Here is a 20,226-nt window from a genome sequence, read left to right as displayed (position 1 = left end):
ATTCGCGTGAGCGATGAAACACGTGTCGGCTGGCTGCTGTTTCTCTGTCATGAAAATAAAGAACTGAAGATTTCAGCCTACACAAGACTTCATCTCTCTGCTACCTTACTTTTTGTGACTTTGTACTTATCCAATGATACGATATCTATATGTACTTTCTAGTGTGTGTGCATAGGGTTTCTGTTTTATAAGCATTTGCAATGCAATAGGTCTCGCATTAGGAAAGTTTGAGCTATTGGTCTTGTAAATGACTTTTTTTTTTAATTTATGTGTTGTTTTTGAAAATAGCTAAATTAATAGCTTTGTCATTTACAATGCCAATAGTTATAACTTTTGCAAATGTGACACCTATAACATTTGTAATGCAACATATTTGTATTTATGTGACTTAGATGTATTGATATTACAAACAACAATGGCTTTTAATTTTTTTAAATAATTAATACCTAAATAAAAGTGATTTTAATTTATAATGCAATAGCTTAAACTTTTGTAAATAACTTTTGTGAAAATTATGTTCAGTGTATTTTATTGTGACGAAAATCCAAGAACAGAAGTGAAATATTAACATTTTTTGTGACATTTGTAATAAAGCTTGAAACATTGAGAACATATTTGAACCAGTGATGCTGTGGGTGCGCTGAGTGATGCTGTGGTTACGCTGAGTGGTGCTGTGGTTGCGCTGAGTGGTGCTGTGGTTGCGCTGAGTGGTGCTGTGGTTGCGCTGAGTGGTGCTGTGGTTGCGCTGAGTGGTGCTGTGGTTGCGCTGAGTGGTGCTGTGGTTGCGCTGAGTGGTGCTGTGGTTGCGCTGAGTGGTGCTGTGGTTGCGCTGAGTGGTGCTGTGGTTGCGCTGAGTGGTGCTGTGGTTGCGCTGAGTGGTGCTGTGGTTGCGCTGAGTGGTGCTGTGGTTGCGCTGAGTGGTGCTGTGGTTGCGCTGAGTGGTACTGTGGTTGCGCTGAGTGGTGCTGTGGTGGTGCTGAGGTGGTGCTGAGTGATAATGGGGTGGTGCTGATTGATCATGGGGTGGTGCTGAGTGATGCTGTGGTGGTGCTGAGTGATAATGTGGTGGTGCTGAGTGATGCTGTAGTGGTGCTGAGTGATGCTGTGGTGGTGCTGAGTGATGCTGTGGTGGTGCTGAGTGATGCTGTGATTGTGCTGAGTGATGCTGTGGTTGCGCTGAGTGATGCTGTGGTTGCGCTGAGTGATGCTGTGGTTGCGCTGAGTGATGCTGTGGTTGCGCTGAGTGATGCTGTGGTTGCGCTGAGTGGTGCTGTGGTCGTGCTGTGGTAGCGCTGAGTGAGTGATACTGTGGTTGTGCTGAGTGATGCTGTGGTGGTGCTGAGTGATGCTGGGGTAGCGCTGAGTGATGATGTGGTGATGCAGAGGGCAGAAAGGCACAAAAAACGAGTCTCACAGGGGCATAAGGGCAGAAAAAAAAAGGGAAAAAAAGTCTAACAGAGGGCAGAAAGGCACAAACAAGCATTGGAAATGCAATAGGTCTCGCATTAGAAATGTTGGAGCTATTGGTCTTGTAAATGACAAATATTTTATTTATTTGTTGGTTTTTAAAATAGCTAAATTGATAGCTTTGTCATTCACAACGCCAATAGTTATAACTTTCGCGAATGCGACACCCTATAGCATTTGGAATGCAACATGTTTTGTATTTACGTGACTTAGATGCAGCTCTGGTCGTTAGGCCACATCTCTAGAGAGCAGGAGAGTGCAGCAGGGGAGAGAAGCACATCAATGCAAAAGGTCTCGCATTAGGAAAGTTTGAGCTATTGGTATTGTAAAGGACACATTTTTTATTTATGTGCTTGTTTTGAAAATAGCGAAATGAATAGCTTTGTTATTTACAATGCCAATAGTTTTATCTTTCGCAAATGTGACACCTATTGTAACACAATATGTGTTGTAGCACTAAGTGGTGTGAGGGTGAGGGGGTGTGAGGGTGAGGGGGTGTGAGGGTGAGGGGGTGTGAGGGTGAGTGGGGGTGTGAGGGTGAGTGGGGGTGTGAGGGTGAGTGGGGGTGTGAGGGTGAGTGGGGGTGTGAGGGTGAGTGGGGGTGTGAAGGTGAGTGAGGGGGGGGTGAGGGTGAGGGTGAGTGAGGGTGTGTGAGGGGGTGAGAGGGTGTGTGAGGGTGAGTGAGGGTGTGTAAGGGTGACTGAGGGTGTGTGAGGGTGAGGGGATGAGGGTAAGGGTGGGTGAGGGGGGGTGATGGTGAGAGGGTGCGAGGGTGAGGGGGGGTGAGGGTGGGTGAGGGTGGGTGAGGGTGTGTGAGGGGGAGAGGGTTGTGAGGGGGAGTGAGGGTGTGTGAGGATGAGGGGGTGAGGATGAGTGAGGGTATGCGAGGGTGGGTGAGGGTGGTGAGGAGGTGCTGAGTTGGTCCTTGCTCTTACGTTTCCAGGAGTGTGTTGAGGTCTTGGTTTCCAGACAGGCAAGGGCCAGGACGCTCCCCATCACGGAGAACCTCGCGTAGCACCTTCTGAGAGTTTCTTTTCAAAGGCTCTGGTCAAAGACTCTCTTAGGAAAAACAAATAATGTTTATGCTTCTAGTTGCCAATAGGATGGCTAAGTGATGCTTCCCGCGCTGACTGCCAATACAGCAGACTGAGACATTGTGGCTCGGGGGGGCAGATGTAGACTGAACAGGAAAAATACATCCTACGTTGAAGAACTGAACATCTCAAGCAAATCAAAGTAGCAGCGTTTGAGTAAATCAAATCACGCGCACCAGCGTTTGTGGACTCCAATAATCGAAGTGTGATAATCTCCCAAAGAAAACAAACACCTCAGAAATTGGAATTTCATAATGAAGAGCTGGTAATTAATCAGAACTTTTCAAAAATAAAAACAAAATAAAGTTCTTTGGTGTCAATTCACCAGATCAATCTATCTACATATATCCAATCCTATCACAGACATGTGAAAGGCGCTTCTGTACACAGCCTCACATCATACAAGAAGAGGGCGTTTTTCCAGAAAGATGATCAAACGTAAAATTGCGGAAAAGAGAAGACCGGATTATGAGCAAAACTGTCATATAAAAAATAACTGTCAGTCGTACCCTCAGGGAAAATTATAGAGCTTTGAAAACATAAACGTATAGAAACAAAACTCGCGTGCAGTACGTCCGTTATCAAAAGAAAGACGCTGTTGTCGAACTGTTTATCTGGACACCGCCATCCGTAAGACGATCACCAAAAATGTATATACTTAAAAATAAGTGAATAATCAAAACGTTCAGATTTTTCCAAAATAAGAACTGATATTCTCCCAGATTCAATAATTTAAGCAGAAAGAACGAAATGGTGTCTATATTGTAAAAATGTAACGGCTGTTTATTCTAAGGGTTATTCTGGGCTCGAGGTCTAATAACTCGGGAGGAAGGGCTACTATTCAGGGTAAGACCCCGCCCCACAGGAAACTACGAAGCGCGGAAACGTCAAAGGAAAGAAAGTAGAAAGAGGATCATGCATGCGCGTTAGAAAAGCTCGATCTTAACCTATTCTTGTGACAAGGTGTTCAGTGCATTTGTGGCACTTGTACGTTGCTTCTCCCCCTACGTCACATGGATGCGCCTCCCTTACAATTAAGGATGCTTAGTTGTTTCCGTACTGTACAGTCCTGGCAAGCGTGCGCTGTTTCCATTAGTAGTGTTGGCCGCGTTTGATCGGTTACAAATTGGGGAAGTCGGGAATAGGTGGAAAACCACCAAGTATATCAGTACTATACGCGTTTGAAAATGCCAACATTTTAAATCTACAAAGTAGGTGATTTACAGAAAATAATCGAGGGAGTGTATTTTCTACGTTGATTTCTGTTGAAGCCCAAACAATTTTAGGCGGGAGACAGATACAGTAAAGCCATTTGGGCTTTATAAAACGGAAGGCTCCCACATGCATCGGTTCTGTTGGCATGTGTGGATAAATGCTGATAGTCAACCATGCCACTAATTATTGGGGGGGGGGGGGGGGGGGGGGGGGGGGGGGGCAAATACAGAAATATGCAGATGTTAGCATGGTGGGGGGGGGGGAGGAGAAATGCGACACGGCCGCAGCAGGGAGCAGAGCGGAGAGAGCGGCGATGAGGGTGTGAAGCAGCAGGGGCCTTTGAAGTGAAGCTAAGCTTCACTTCAAAGGTGTGGGAGGAGTGCTGCTAAGGCAGAGCGCACGCTGGGGGAAGCTTGTGGGGCGGAGCGGGAAGAGCTGCTGGGGAACAGATGGCTGGCGATTTGATGCTGTGCTCGCGCATTTTAGGTCAATGCACTTGCGCATTGACCTAAAAGCGCACGGGCACAGCACCAAATCGCCAGTTGGGTAAAGTCTGTTTAAGTCCCTATAGTCTCGCTCTGCTCAATGCGCATGTGCATTGAGAGGCGAGACCTAAAAAACGAGTCTAACAGAGGGCAGAAAAAAACAAAAATCACTTAATCTCCACATGCCTACCAAAAATGAATGTGTCCATGTGTACCATAACTGTTCCTCATGTAAAGCACCCCAGTACCTTCGGGTCGAGTTCACACTACATAAAACTGCGAAAAAAGAAATTAATATACACACTCCCCGGAGCTACATTAGGACATGCAGTTGCAGAGATGCCAATGTTTCTTAGAAGTCCTCGTGAACATAAACACTGCAGAAGGTAAAAGATAGCATTCCTCAGAACACATACAAAGCAGCTCAGACATACCATATCGCAGATTATCACGGAGCTCACAAAAGTACCAACCACAATGGAAAACATTTAAATTCAAGCTGAAAAGGAATGCTCCTATATAATTACTTAGTCACTTACTAGTAGCATGTAGCTGCCGCCCTTTACACATATAGCTTGACGTGGCTGCTGCCATCTCACGACACTCCGGCTGGAATTGATTTGGGGACAGGACGGGAGATTAAATGAAGTTGAAGCCCCCCTCACCCCCCTCCCCATCTCCTTGAAAGGAGCATGCTTTAAAATGCTGCGCTGATCGTTTGGCAAAGGAAAAAAATGCAGAGTTCGAGATTATGGTAAAAAAGGAGTCACCAGAGCAGTGATCTTATTTAATCAGATGTAGCTGCATGGAAACGATTGCAGCACTTTAAATAGAGTCCAGGGTGAAAAGTGATGTGGGGGAAGCTGGGGAGATTAAGTAAAATGTAAGCAGTACCATGCGCTGCGGCGATAAGAGGGCGGAAAGGAACTGGGGCTTGCAGCGCTGATCCTTTGTAAAAGGGGGAACAAATTATCTGAGGAATAGGTGCACTGGCGCCTTTGTTAAAATGAATGCACTGCATGGCACACTATTGACCCATAAAACGAATCTGCAGAATAGGCATACGGGTGCCATTGTTAAAGTTGATGCGTGGCATGGTGCGCTGGTGAATACATCAATAATTATTTACTGCTTAATGTAGGTGAGCCGTGCCAGGTTAACTGTGAAGCGGCTGTGGGTGCATTGTACATATAAACATAGTTAAGATTAAAGCAACGTCGCAGCGTGTGGGGAGAGCTTTTTGTAAATATAAATTGGCCATACAATAGGTGCTGACACCGCGTGGGATCCGGCTCGAATGACAAGGGAGCGTTTCGCAGCTGTAGAAACAGTACAGAGCTCGGTACGATTGTAGGTGACGGACAGCTGCAAAGACGGCACTAAAGGCCCCGCCCCCACCGTCACCTTTGCTCCCTCGTGCCAGGCAGTTTTACCCTGGAGAATAGCCCGCCGCATCAGTACTTAGTCTGCACTTTTACTGCAAGGACGACTCAGGGAGTAATTTACCGAACAACCTGTGACAGACTTGAGCAAGGAGACTACACAATGCTAAACCGGCACTTTACACCTTACAGTTTTAGGTGCCAATGACTGTTGTGCTACTCCATAAGCAGGGCATGAGAGGCATATAGAGGTTACCCTTTTTAGTGGACTAGGCTTGAAGTACTGCAGTTGGGAGGAGGGGCAATGGTATGCAAGCAGACCATATACAGAAACAGTGCTGTCATTATCTCAGTCAAAGGTCAGCTGACTCAGTCCCTCATGCTAGTTTGTTTGGTTCCCTCTGTAAACTGGCACACGCGTCAGTCTGGGAGGAAACAGAGCCCAGGCGGACAGGGCAGCACATTCAAAGTGGGAAATTCAAAAATACCAAACTGGTGTCACCGTATACCACTGACAGAAGATTACACGCGTGCCTCGTAATTTGTAAAAACAGACAACAGCAATACTGCCTAGCGACACGAAACGCATAACATGGCATTAGATTATGTGAATTGTGAAGTTACCGCATCTTCTAGACGGGACGGAGTGAAAGACGCAGCCTTCCTTCCCTGAAGACACTGGTGCCCCTTCGTAGTGAAACACGAATGTAAACCCTCAGGGAACACGGAAGACAGCAAAACCGAAAGCAGCCTGGGCTGAGAGTGAGAGGGCGGGGGCTGCCCGCGCATTCGCACTCTTTGCTATGGAGAACGAAGTCCGGCAGCTGAAGTCCGGAGCTCCCATGCCAAGACAGACCCAATGGCTGCCGAGGGAGAGAGGGACACGGACGACGCGGAAAGAACCCGGTGCGTGTGGGGGTGGGGGAATGAGTACGAATGTGTCTGTGTGTGTGTGCGTGTGTGTGCGCGTGAGCGGTGGGTTAGTGCGTGGTTGTGTGTGTGCGCGTGTGAGCCTGTGGGGGGCGTGCGTGTGGGTGTGCGCACGTGCACTTGTATGTGCCTGCGACTGTGTGTGTGCCTGCGTGTTTAGGTGGGAATATGAGGCAGGGGGATGTGCATGGCGCCGGGTTGGGCGTGCGCACCCACGAGGTGAAGTCGACGCACGTGCCCGACCCCTGTCTCAGATTCCCAGGAGACGGGCAACTATAGTTGTCGAGCTAGACGCAATGCTTCGCATTGCTTTCTCTAGCTCAACGTAAAAATAGAGGAAACACAAAGACATGGGGGAGGTGCCTGGGGGGGCGATTTAGTCAGAAGGTCCGGGCCGGTGTTCAGGCTGGTTTTGCTGTGTGTTGTATACTGATGATCTATTAGACCATTGCAGTGTAAACTGGTCTGATATGAGCATTGTTAATAAAAAGATTTTCACACAAAAAAAATGTGGGAACCGCACGTTATGATACAGTTAAAGGTAGGAACTCATGACAAAGGCACAAACATCTTTTTTTTTTTTAACTGAAGTGCGTGGTACACTTCCTACAAATAAAACATTAGGTTTCGCAAAACGCAAAAGTCTACGAAAAGCTCACCAAAACACATGGGGGGGGAAAACTGTTGGTAAACCTAATTAATAGATCGGCAAAGTGAAAGGCGTGTCAGTTACAAATTTTAGGAACTAAAGTAACTTGTACTTAGAGAGTTACATTAAAAAAAATGTAAAGAGGACCGCTTGTAAATGTTAACAGTTCTGCGTGTTTAATTAATGATATGTTATGCTGCACTAAGGGGCCCAGAAAAAGTTCTCAGAAACATAGAGTAAAGTGCATTTCCTTTGCTGAATATAGCAACAAACTGTGAAATGGAACAGCATGTGTTTAAGAGCATGTTCTGTTTTCGGTCTGGATGCTAATTCCAAGTCTACAGAAGATGGCAACACTTATAATCACGATACGCATTCCGATGCAAGTGACAAACAGGATGCTTAATATGTTTAGCAAACTTAAACAATCAATAGCATGTGTGTGCTATTGACTGTAAAGGCCAACGAATCAGAAATATAACGTAAAAAATCTTGTGCTTGCTACACAAATTTGGAAAGATATTAATTAACAAAACGGACAGGATCAAATTAAATATCCACATAATGACACCTAAAAACTAGTTGCAACGGTAAAAACAAGTTTACTTTTCTAAGGGGTTTAAATTAGTGCATCAAAAACAAATTATTTTAAAAAAATGTGTGCGCTACAGTACAAATAAAAGAAAACAATCACTAACAAAACATATTATAGTTTATTAGGTTTACTGCATAACGGGGCATAAACATACACAAAAATTAATTACACCCCATGAAGACACATATAAAAACAAAATCAATAATTCCTGGGTGGTTTGCAGAAAGTAAACAGCATATCGTGCCTGATTAGCTTCAAATGTTAAAAGGTAAATTGAGACGTGCCGCCATTGCTACAAAAGTAAACAAATGGTAAGAAAATGCAGTGGCAGCCCGCCTTTTTTCTATGTACTTTTGTAGCAATCACAGCACGCTTTAACTTAAGATGTTTATAGCTAAAGCACAGCGTGCAATGATTGCTACAAAAGTAAATAAGTGGAAAAAAAATGCAGCAGTCGGCCGCTTTTTTCCCCAGTTTAGTCAATCATATCATTTGTAAAGCGCACTACTCACCCGTGAGGGTCTCCAGGCGCCGGGGTGGGGAACTTGTGTAGGAATCGCGGCACGCTCTGCTTTACATTTAAACTTGTGAAGTCAAAGCACAGTGTGCCGCGAACGCTAATAAAAAATTGTTTTTAAAAAAGCATAACAAATTACCTCCTCTACAGCATCCCGGGTTGCAGAAGCGGAATAATATGTCGTGACTCATACAGCTAGTACATCCCAGGGCGGGTTGCAAAAGTCAGACAGCATGTCGTGCCTGCTTCAGCAAGTAATTAATTAACTAAATAGTGCTCGCTAACTGGTAATAAAACCTTGATTAAGGACACATGTAAAAGTGGCTGTCCTCATGGGAGGTAACAACAGAAGAGAGCGAGGTACTAAGGAGGGACTACTAAGCCTAGTCACAAATCAAAAGCCACCATTTACAAAGGACAGTAATAGAAGCCAATTGAAAAGATGGGTGTAAAATGGGCGGAGTTTAAAGTCCATACCTGAATACAGCATGAATCGAAGAGGCAGCGCAAGCACTGCCTAGGTGAGACCTAAAAAACATAAGCAGCAGTAGACTTTGGCTGACTGACATCTGACCTCTGTCTTTGAAGCCCAGGAAATGTGACACGATAGATACAGAATTTAAAGGCATCTTTATTTATTTACTGGACGTTCAAACCCACAGTTTGGGAAACACTGGGCTACAATATATTTGTTGGTTGCCTCTGGTGTATTCGTCAGTGGTCTTTGGTTGTGGCTTTATAATGTGAATACTAAATACAGGTACTGGATTAATTAGTCTCCTTCTTTCCCAATCTTATTTTCCACCTAATATTTTGACTTCTTTGAATTCTAAGCACGACCCCTAAACTTAATTTTACAATATGCTGACTAATTAACCAAGAAGGAGAATGAATTATGAAAGGTTCAGCTTGGTTGTTTGACTAGAGTAGACACAGATCTAATAAGAATCGACAGGTAAATCCCCCCCATTGTGCAAAATGGTTTACCTTAGACTGCACTAGCTGCGTCTGTGGAAGAAAACGGACCTACAAAAACTTCTGTTGTAAATGCATTTGTTTTAAAAGTTTATGTATTTCGTGCTCTGCAAAACTTGCTATTTTTGCATTTTAACACTGCTCCTACCTCTTTTCCACTCCCCGCACAGCCGATCAGGTGCTGTTGCGAGCGTGGGGTGGACGCCATTTTGGGTGAAGGCAGGGGTAGCGCTCTAGTTGCGGCTGCCTCCCGCCCTCCCACACTACTTAACCCCTTCGATGCTCATGACGGAACGATTCCGTCATGAGCCCGTTGGCTCATTAGAACCTTCAGCACAGCGCGAAAATTTGCGCTGCGCTGAAGGTGTTAAGCTGCTAAAAATCGAGCCCGCACAGATTACTTGTGCTGTTTATCCCTGAGGCGGAAGCCGGGGGCTGCTATCTAGGAGACGCTTTCCCTTAATTGCGTTCTTTTAAAAAAACTATTTTAGCAAATCTTTGAGCATCTTGCACGTTCGCTTTTTAATTTGTTTTAAAAAAGTGTATGTATTACGTGCTCTGCAAAACTTGCTATTCTTGCATTTTAACACTGCTCCTACCTCTTTTCCACTCCCCGCACAGCTGATCAGGTGCTGGTGCGAGCGTGGGGTGGACGCCATTTTGGGTGAAAGCAGGGGTAGCGCTCTAGTTGCGGCTGCCTCCCACCCTCCTCTCCTCCTATAAATGAACACCATTCCCCGACGGCGCAGCGGGCGTGCCGACGGCGCGCCGAAGGCAAGCCCGTCTGCGCCCGGTCGGGCCCGGGGCCGCAGACCCTGCTCCTTTTTTAATGTACACTTCTGGTCAGCTCTTTGCTCATCAAGGTAATTGGCCCCTCAGCCCTCCTATGTTAGAACATATCCTTGCCCTTGGCATTTCTGCACCTCTTCCCCCCTCCGTTGCGGCTCCCGTGCTTAGGTCCCAGTTTGCCGCTCTTCCCGTTCCTCTTCCCCTCTCCCTCTCCTGCCCGCCAACTGTGGCCTCAGCCTACCTCCTTAACACCCGTTCGGCGGCCAGGCACCAGTTGGAACTTTTCAATCTTCTGGACACAGAGACTCCTGATCTCCTGTTTGACGGAAACGTGGTTTTCTGCCGATTCTCTGCCCGATATCTTATCTGCGCTTCCAGATTCCTACTATGCCCTTTGGGCCGATCGTCCCGATGGGAAAGTCGGTGGGGGCGTGGCCATGATCATCCAGTCCAACCTTCAGTTCCAACCCCGGTCCTATCCCTCCATACCTAATGTGGACCTCTTAGTTGCCAGCTCGGTGAACCTTTTGGTTCCCCTCACTGAAGTCCTTCTATATCGCCCCCCCAAAACCATGCCCCACTTTGTGCCTGCTCTCCAGGAACTGCTGGCCACCCTTGTGGTCAACAATTCGTCAGTTCTTCTACTGGGTGACTTCAACTATTGGCCTGGAGACCCCAGGGAAGATCAGACATCTAAAGATTTCTCTGACACTCTTCGCTGCCTCAATTTCACTTCTCACATTCACGCCCCTACCCATGTTCATGGTCACACTCTTGACCAGAAATGGTCGGCTAGCCGAGCTATTTCTTCTACCACCATCCTTCCTTGCATTTGGTCGGACCACTCTCTCATTTCCTTCTCCATTGATTTTGCAGTTATTGACAAGCCCCCCCTGCCCAAGAACGTCTTGGCACAAAATTGGAACTGGGTGGACCTCAATACTCTTTGTTCTTCTCTGGCGACCTTTCTCCCCGACTTATCTGACCTCCCCCTTGACCTTCAAATTGACGCTGTTAACACCTGGCTGTCCACTTCCTGCGACTTGGTCGCCCCCCTCCGGAGGGTCAAGGCTTGTCGCCTCCACAAAGCCAATAAATGGTTCTCTGGTGATCTTAAAGCCCTTAAATTGGCCCTCAGACAGTCCGAGCGTCAGTGGAGGCGCAACTACTGCCCCCTTCTGAGGGATCGATATAGGTCTCTCCTAAACAACTACAAGAGAGCTATCCTCTCAGCCAAATTAGAATACTTCTCTGGTAAAATCTTATTAGCGGCTAATAAATCTAAGAAGATTTTCTCCATAGTCCACAATTTGTCCGCATCCGACAGAGTCAATCCCAATCCTGTCCCTTCCCAAGCTTTCTGCCTTTCCTTGAACGATTTCTTTCTTGAGAAGATTGCTAACATCAAACGGAACATCCCCCTGCCATCTTCTCCCCTTCCCTCCCCTTCCCTCCCCCCTCTGTCCTCCTCTCTTAATCACTTCCCACCCATTTCGGAGGAATCCTTTCTTGCCCTGCTCAGGAAAGTCAAGTCACGTTCCCCTGCGGACTATGGACCAGCTCGCATCTTAAGGAAGCTGTTTTCTGGTTGCCCCGATCCCCCCCCTATCCCTTCTTAATGCATCCATTTCTCAGGGCATAGTTCTGTCTCCCTTGAAATTGGCCATAGTCATTCCTATTTTTTAAAAACCTGGCTCCGACCCCACTCTCCCTGTTAATTTCAGGCCCATTTCCCTGCTCCCTTATTTAGGCAAGATTCTGGAAAGCCATATTACTTCCTGCTTGTCGGCCTATATGGAGGACAACCATCTTTCGCCCGGTCCGTTCGACCGAATCTGTTGTCCTCTCGGTCCTGGACGAGCTGAAGAATAAGGCTGATTCTAACTCCCCTCAAGCCCTGGTGCTCCTTGACTTGTCCGCTGCTTTGACACGGTCGACCACTCCATCCTCCTCAAACGTGTCAGGGCAGCGGGCATCCAGGGCATCACTCTTTCCTGGCTTGCTTCATTTCTCCAAGGCCGGACGCAGGCTGTCCGTCTCTCCGGTTTCTCTGCCCCCTCCCGATCGGTGCCCTGCGGGGTTCCCCAAGGTTCTTCCCTTTCCCCTCTTCTTTTAAACCTTTATATCTATCCCCTTATTGTTTCTCTGCTCAACATGGCGGTCTCCGTGTACAATTACGCGGACGACCTTCAGCCTTTTTGTATCTCTCCTCCTCCCCAGATTCCCTTCTTAAATTTCAAACCACACTTATTTTCATTTCTGATTGGATGAATCAAAACCATCTTAAGCTTAATCCGGACAAAACGGAGTTGGGTCCCGACTGGTGGTTCCACCAGCCCTTGGACTCCTGCCTTTTGGCCTTCCATCTTTGGTCCTCCCCCGGTTCCCTCTGCTTCAGTTAGAACCCTGGGAATCAAAATCAGCCAGGACCTCTCCATGGGTCCTCAGGTTAGCTCTGTTGTCTCATCCTGTTTTCTGTCCCTCAGGATTATCTGCAAGATCTCCCGTTTTTTTCCCTTGATGCCCTTAATATTATTGTTTTAGCCATGATTCTCTCACGGTTGGACTACGGGAACTGCTTGTACGTGGGCATCCCTGCCTACGAGCTACGGCGCCTTTAGTCCATCCAGAATCAGGCCGCTCGCCTTATCTACCGGCTTCCTAAGTTTCAACATATCACTCCTTTACTTAAATCCCTCCACTGGCTCCCCATCCTGCAGAGAACCCTCTTCAAGATGGGCTGCATGGTCTTCATGGCCCGTGCTCGTACGGCCCCCGGTTTCATTAATTCTATGATCACCCATTATCTCCCCTGCCGCAATCTCCGTTCCTCAAGCCAGGCACTTCTTAGTGTCCCCCGCTTCCGCAAGTCCAGAGTTGGTGGCACTAGGTTTTCCACCCTTGCCCCCCGCTTCTGGAACAGCCTCCCATCGACCATCACATCCATCACTGTCTACCTGCACTTCCGTAAGGCGCTCAAAACCCATCTGTTTGCACAAGCCTTCTCTACTCAGTAATCCCCTGGTGCCTCTTCCATCTGCCATTGTTAATCACCCAGCGCCAGGAAGCCGCTTGATCACAATGCGCTTTACAAATATTTTCATCTTTCAACTTTCAACTTTGGACGATAAATGGTCTTGCAGAAGCTCTGCTATTTTATTTGCAGCAAAAAGATTGTAAGATAAACGTGCTTACTTGACAACATGTTGTAAAAGCTGAAGCCCATAAGTTCTGAAAAAAGATGTTTGAGATTTCTCTGCCAATTTCAGCCCACAGGAAGCAGCGATTGGGCTCTTTTCTTTAAACTCGTCCAAAGCCTAATAAGACAAACCAAAAGTCACAAACAGTAGTGAAAGTTCGTGCTTCCAGTGCAGATTTTATTTTGGAAGCAAGAAAAATTTAAACCGGTATGGTTACAATGTGTGCTTTTTGAAGCCTTGGCATTAACCCCTCCCATGCTCATGATGAGCTCAGCTCGGCATGAGCGACGGTGGCCGTGTGCTGATGACGAGCTGAGCTCGTCATAGCGGTGAGAACACTCGCACACTGGGTTAATTCCCCCGCTGTGCTGAAAGTCCTGAAGAAACGAGTGTGGCCGTGACGAGTTCAGCTCGCCATGAGCACACGGCCACCGTGGCTCATGACGAGCTGAGCTCGTCACGAGCAACGGGGTGCCGTGCGCAGCTCCCCCGCCTCCCTGCACAGCGGGGGAATTACCCCCGCGGCCAACAGGTGAATAATAACATGATTGACAAACAAGCTAGCAAATAAGCGCACATACCTGATAAAGACACCAACTAGACCTGCAGAGCCCGCCAATCGCAGCTGCAAGCAAACATCCTTGGGCTGTAACCAAACTCAGTTTACTCTACAGGAGTCTTAAACTAATATTAAATGGAGTCTTCTACGTTACACCACTATTATCCCTAACACAGATTCATACCTAACATTTGGATTTTACATTCTGCATCTTGGAAAACAATTCCATGCCAAATCAACACATGCCTTCGAGTTGTTGATCGGGCAAGACGCTCCTGTGCAGCGGCTGCCTGATGTGGCCTCAGAAAAAACAGGCAACGGTTATATTGGTGTTGCGTTGAACAAACAAAATATCAACTCTAATCAGTTTACCGTTATTAGAGGGCCCTGCCTCTCCAATATTACTGTACAACTTTGAACAATTGAGGGATAGGTCCTTGGCAACCTCTTGTACTAACAGTTGTACAATTCATGTTATTCTTTGTGTCAAAATGAATGGATCATCAATCAGTTTATATTTAAAGCTTGCTGGTACAACATTCAGCTCAGTTCTGCAGAGATATACGTAAGGTTCTGGATATTAAACCGGTGCAGGTCATAGGCAGTAGGTTCAGTTTACTTTAGAACTTATTAAACAGAGAAAACCCTATACAAAACTTCAGTATTAGGTTGAACATTTCTTTTGTTTAACCCCTTCGATGCTCATGACGAGCTCAGCTCGTCATGAGGCACGGTTGAGCTGTGCTGATGACGAGCTGAGCTCGTCATGAACAATGGGAAAGGGTGGAAAGCAGCACAGGAGGGGAAAACCATCAGCAGCGATGGTGTTAAGACAGTTAAATGCATATGTTCACTTCATGCCAAATTATTCTGGAGAGCTCTTAACTATCCTAGACGAACGTCTATCAAATACACACCCCATCACTGGAGTTCCAAGAATGTTAGCAATGTCCAACACAACCAGTTGTACTATATTCTCATATTAAAGACGTTTTATCTAAGGGGCAAACAAGGGTTGTACAATTTCAACTCCCATCTCTTCACCAACCTGTACACTGCAGCTTTCACAAATAAATAAATAAATCTGATAAAAACCCACATATGAATAAAGTGAACTTTGATGAGAAGCTGTGGGAGAGGGCGATACTAGCCTTTGAGGTAGGAAGAACGGCTGCAAGGACAGGGGTGAGAGAACTAGTGCCACAGCAGATCTGTACATTTCAGATATTCTCCAGCATATTTACGGAGGCCATCACGATCAGTGCCTAAGTAACACTGCAATCCGCCCACCTCAGTGTCGGGCTACAGAGACCAGAGCGAACTCCAAGGTTATTGTTTCTTCTAGTATTCATGTGATGTAAGATTACGATTACGTCTCATAATATGAGAAGATAAGGACCAAGTAAAGGGTTATAATTAGGGCTCCCAGTTTTATGGTATTCATTTTTTTAGCATTTTCGTTTGTATTTATCCATATTTATATTTTGGCCATCTTATTGGTATTTATCCATATTTATTTTGTGTTTTGAGAATAAATGGAGACGTAAAATGGTATATTTCCACATTTATTTAACTGTCGAACGTTCACTCATACATGGATGTTTGTCACAATTTAGCAAATTAGGCAGTCATGTATAACAAAACACTACTCACACTGGTACATATTAGTGTTGTACTACAAATATATGTTAATATATGCATATATTTAAGGAACTCTTAACCTGTTTTTCAACTCTCCATGCGGTCTATATGCTCGGCTGTTGCCTGGAATTAATGAAAGAGTATGGAGAGTCTCTCACAATAAACACAATTTTCAGTATTTTTCGCTTTTAAAAATAAATACCGACAGGAAACACATTGTTTACGGTATGTATAGATCTGTAAAAATCCGGAAGCCTTAGTTATAATACACTTGTGGATTCCGGTGAGTTACATGCATTGATATATTACTGGTTTATGGCCGGTCATCAATTTTATACCGTAGACTGAAGACCAAAGAAACAGAATCTATGCATGGTACGCCTGACCGCCGCATCCACTGTTCTTTAAGTGGACAGGATGGAAGTGACACAATTCCTAACAATTCTTCATCCCTACCAGTTCATCAAGTTTATCCCATGACGTAAATACAAAAAGTTAATACGTACATTTTTTTCTAATCCAATGAATTTCTGAGCAAATTCAGGGTCTTGGTCGACTGCTCCAGTGGCGTCATTAAAGCCCTACTCATCACAGAATTGTTAGAGATCGGCTGATGGGGTGCGGAGTAAACAACGTATGGAAAGAGCATGTCAATGTAAGCTGCCTCACATAGAAAACATGTTCTGCTTTAAGGCAGCAGTGCGGAGACAAACAGCAATTGAGTAAAATAGCATAATTAAAATCTATTCACACAGAGGCAGGATAATCCCCAGAGATAAAAAAAACTACACTGTAGCTGGAAGAGAACGGTTATGTGGTAACAGCGGATGCCTGGATCTGAAAGAATGATGCAATTTGAAGTGGTGCTTCTCAGCTGACAGTGAGGTGCTTAGAGTTCTTTTTCAAAGTAATGGGGGGGCACCATTCTCCTACTTGGTGGTCTTGTAATTAATGTACATCCATTTGTTGACTCTGGAGATTCAACGTCCCTCAGTACAACTTTCTCAACAGCAGGAATCTCGCATGGAACAGAGTAGAGCAGTGAATTAAAGTAGGATGGGATGGGGAGTTTGAGGACCCAGTATTACAAATATTTGTCCTGCAGGATTGTAAGTAAAATAATGGGCTTGCTATGTTCAACGACGACTAAGTTCAGGGAGGCTATAAGTGTCAGGAGTCGGAATCTCCTTCAGGAACCATTCCTGTTATCACGAACTACATGTCCCAGAAACCCTGTGATCAAGGGAGGAGTATATAAGGGCGGAACCTACGGAGGAAGGCGTCGGATATTTTCGTACCTGACCCGGTGTTGGAGTAGGAGGTTCGTCTTTGTGGAGTTCCTGTTCTTTGTGTTGCCTTGTGCTGGTTCTCGCTGATCCCTCCTGCCGCTTTTGTGCGATTCCCCGTTGGCTGAGCCTTATTGCATCGGCTCGTGCGGGGAACATTTCTTTCGTTTCCTTCCACGCCAATCATCGGCGTGTTTCCCAGTCCTGGTAGGTGTTCTCCGTTGGCTGAGCCTTCTTTCTTCGGCTCGTGCGGAGAACGCCCGGTGTTGTTGTCTGTTTGCTATTACACGTCCCCGTTGGCTGAGCCTTCTTTCTTCGGCTCGTGCGGGGGACGCGTAGAGTTTCCTGTTTTTGGTGCTCTCCGTTGGCTGAGCCTTCTTTCACCGGCTCTTGCGGGGTAGCACTGTTGACGGTTCTCACGTCTTGTGGAAACCTTCCTTCAGACCCAGACCTGTTGGCTCATTCGATAAGGTACTGTACTTATATCTTTATGGGGTGACGTAACCCCAACCTTTTGTTATGGTTTGGTTCGAATGCATAACTTGGTCCTTGCTATGATATGGTGAAACGTGATCTCGGCCATTCATCTGCTCTGTCATGGTATGTACTATCGAATAGTATTTCATTGGTAAAAAAGGGAAAAGGTCTACCCTCGCTAAAGTCACGGCTGATTGTGTATTTCAGGTGGAGAACCTACACGCTTCATACACATATCCAGGACCAGTTAGTAGGGGAAGAGAATTACCTTCTGGGTCTCTCTTATTTTCGTTACAGGTATAGGGAACAGCTATATTGAGTATTTTCATGTGTCCGTCCTTTACCTTAAAGAGAGGTACGATCATTATTGTTCTTTTGTCATTCCAGATCTCCCTCCCTGCTGTCCCCTTCCTTTCCTTCCTGTTTCCTTCCCCTCTGCCCTCACTTGATCCTTCCTCGACCCAGGCTATCATACCTTTCTGGGTCCGGTTAGATCAGGAGGTGGCTTTAATTTCATCATCCCGCTGATCCCGAGGACTTGGAGGATAACAATAAGCTTTTATGTCAATAAAAGGTTGCCCAGGACACCATATATGAAAATTTAAAAAAGAGATTGTAGAATCAACCCATTAAAAGCTGCGGATCAAGCACTGTCCTATGCGAAGAGAGCCTTTAGCTCCTTTGAAAAAAAACAGTTAACAACTTTATAAAAACATTCAGTAAGAAACATGATAAGCTATTTATTTGGCTATTTGTAGCGTGTGACTAATTCAAACAAGCATTGAAAATGCAAAACTTCTCACCTTCAATTAAGTTAAAGCCATTTGCTTTACTAATGGTATTGTATAGCCAAGCAAATGGCTAACTTAATAAAAGGCGAGACCTATTGCATTTTTAATGCTTGTTTGAATAACGCATACAATTATTTACATTGTTTGTGAGTAGATGTTAAATCAAAAAGTTGTGTCAACAAATATTTTATCTGTGATTCATGATTAACTGGTAGAACTCGGAATCAACTACTAAACTGGAGAACTACCCCACAGAGATCTGAGCTGTGTTAAATAAAAAAAAAAAAAGAAAATCGCTATTTGCAACTGTATGCGTGCTCCTCTTTTGGAGAGTAACCGCAGCTCTCCGGTCACTGTTCAGGAGTCATTTAGCATGTTGCTCCTGCGTTACACTCATCCCGAGGCCCTCCAAATTATTAGTGACGCAGGCGCATTTCAATTAAAATTTTACGGTGCAGCTGAATTTTTATCTCGGAAAACCGACGAGAGACTTCGAAAGGTGGAGAGTTCCATTGCTGCGCTCTCAGCTACAACAGCAGAAGTCTTTCCGATTTGGAAGCCCACATGTTAAATTGTTTTAACGCCTTCCGAGTTTTACGGGCGATGTATAAAATGGTTTCACTTTTGCAATGAGTTGTGAAACTTACTTGTCTTGAGCCCGGGTCATACGCGTTGGACGTTTTTCCTCGCACACAACTCTTCAGATGACAAATGCATCGCTCGGGCGATTAAAGGGGAGATTGTGACCCCGTTTGTCATATTTTATAGTCAACTAGTAAATAATACAGGTCAGCAATTCGAAACATTTATTATGCGCACAATTTTCAATCTCAAATTAATTTGGAGCAGCATTTCCCTGGCATCGGACTATCTACGTAAGGGGCTGCATGTACCAATACCGAACTAACGATGCGGTGAAAACACGTGCGTGGTGACTATGCAAATAAAGTACAAAGGGTTCTGAACCGAATAAATAGTACCACTGGCTTCACCTTCACATCCTCTTTCCACCCATCTCGTCTTAACCGGAATCGACACTCAATAATATCCCCATACAGAAGTCACCCCATACATCTGAGACGTCTCTGCTGCAACAACAAAAATGTCATCTGCAAAGTTATTCTGCTGCCACCTGGCAGAAAGAACAGCGCTTGGAAGTGCACGCGGTACAGAGTCCAGATCTGGGCAGCCAGAGCCATAACTAAGCCTTCTAACCTAATCCTATGTGTGCGAAGAATGGATCTCACGTAATACTGCGCGTATTAGCAACAGTATCTGCATCAGTCCAAAGTGATTGTCAATTCGGCCTACTGTCAAAACAAAAATACACATCTCAACTGTAACCCTCCCAAGATGCTCATTCCATCCAAAGCATATTCACGTATGAATAACATTTCGAAGTCTGTAGACCCTCCTCGCGAGTTTGACACGATTCCTAGAAGCGTCTGCTTTCTCTGTTCTCCGTGTCTCATTGCTAACTCCCCAGCACCACTGGACAACCGCAGCGGGGCAGACTTTTGAGCAATACAATGCGCTGCACCATTCCGCAAAAGAAGCCAAAAATGCTTCAGCGTTTTCCAGGGAGACGGGCTGCGTCCTCGTGGAGTAACCATGGGCGAGCTCCCCACCAGGGAAGAGTGCAGCATCCAGTCCCAGCCAGCAGCATGAAGTCCAGCAAGAGAGAAAAGGGAATCCCTCGCAGGCAGCACTCCTCTGGAGCCAATGACATCAGCCCCCAGCAGCAGCAGTCTGTTCACAAGGACAGTAGCAGCCCCGCTCCCCCCCCCTTCCCGCAGGCCTGCCAAGGTCCAACCCCCAAGGCTGGATTCCCACTCCCACCCGGGATTGCTTGGCTTCGCACACGTGTGCGCCCCCCTCGCCCACCCCCGCGCGGCTCCATTCGCAACCCCAGTCACCCGCCTCCCCCTCTTTTCTGACTGTGACCCTCGCCCACCCCCGCGCGGCTCCATTCGCAACCCCAGTCACCCGCCTCCCCCTCTTTTCTGAGTGTGACCCTCCCCCCACATCTTGATCAGCTGGCCCATCCAGCTCTCTGGCTGCCCATCCCCACACCTTTGGCTTCCCTCTGCTGCCTGTAACCAGAAACGCCCCATGGCACAGTTTCACGTTGCTGCTTCTATTCATGAACTCCTCGACTCTGAGGATTTAAGTGA

The 20,226-nt window shown here is 46.1% G+C and overlaps 1 protein-coding gene across 1 annotated transcript in view; it reads right to left on the bottom strand.

Annotated features, from left to right (window-relative positions):
* LOC147706847 (exportin-5-like) overlaps nucleotides 1–20,226 on the bottom strand; it is a 2,027,127-nt gene that overhangs the window by 1,993,039 nt on the left and 13,862 nt on the right. The window contains exon 2 of the mRNA XM_086926003.1: nucleotides 13,294–13,415. Coding sequence (XP_086782129.1) covers nucleotides 13,294–13,415 — 122 coding nt within the window. The remainder of the gene's footprint in view (nucleotides 1–13,293; nucleotides 13,416–20,226) is intronic.

Source organism: Lissotriton vulgaris, chromosome 6 (genome assembly GCF_964263255.1).
Source record: "Lissotriton vulgaris chromosome 6, aLisVul1.2, whole genome shotgun sequence".
NCBI classification, from domain to species: domain Eukaryota; kingdom Metazoa; phylum Chordata; class Amphibia; order Caudata; family Salamandridae; genus Lissotriton; species Lissotriton vulgaris.
The sequence above is the reverse complement of the archived record's forward strand: the minus strand, read 5'-3'. Positions and strand labels throughout refer to the sequence as shown.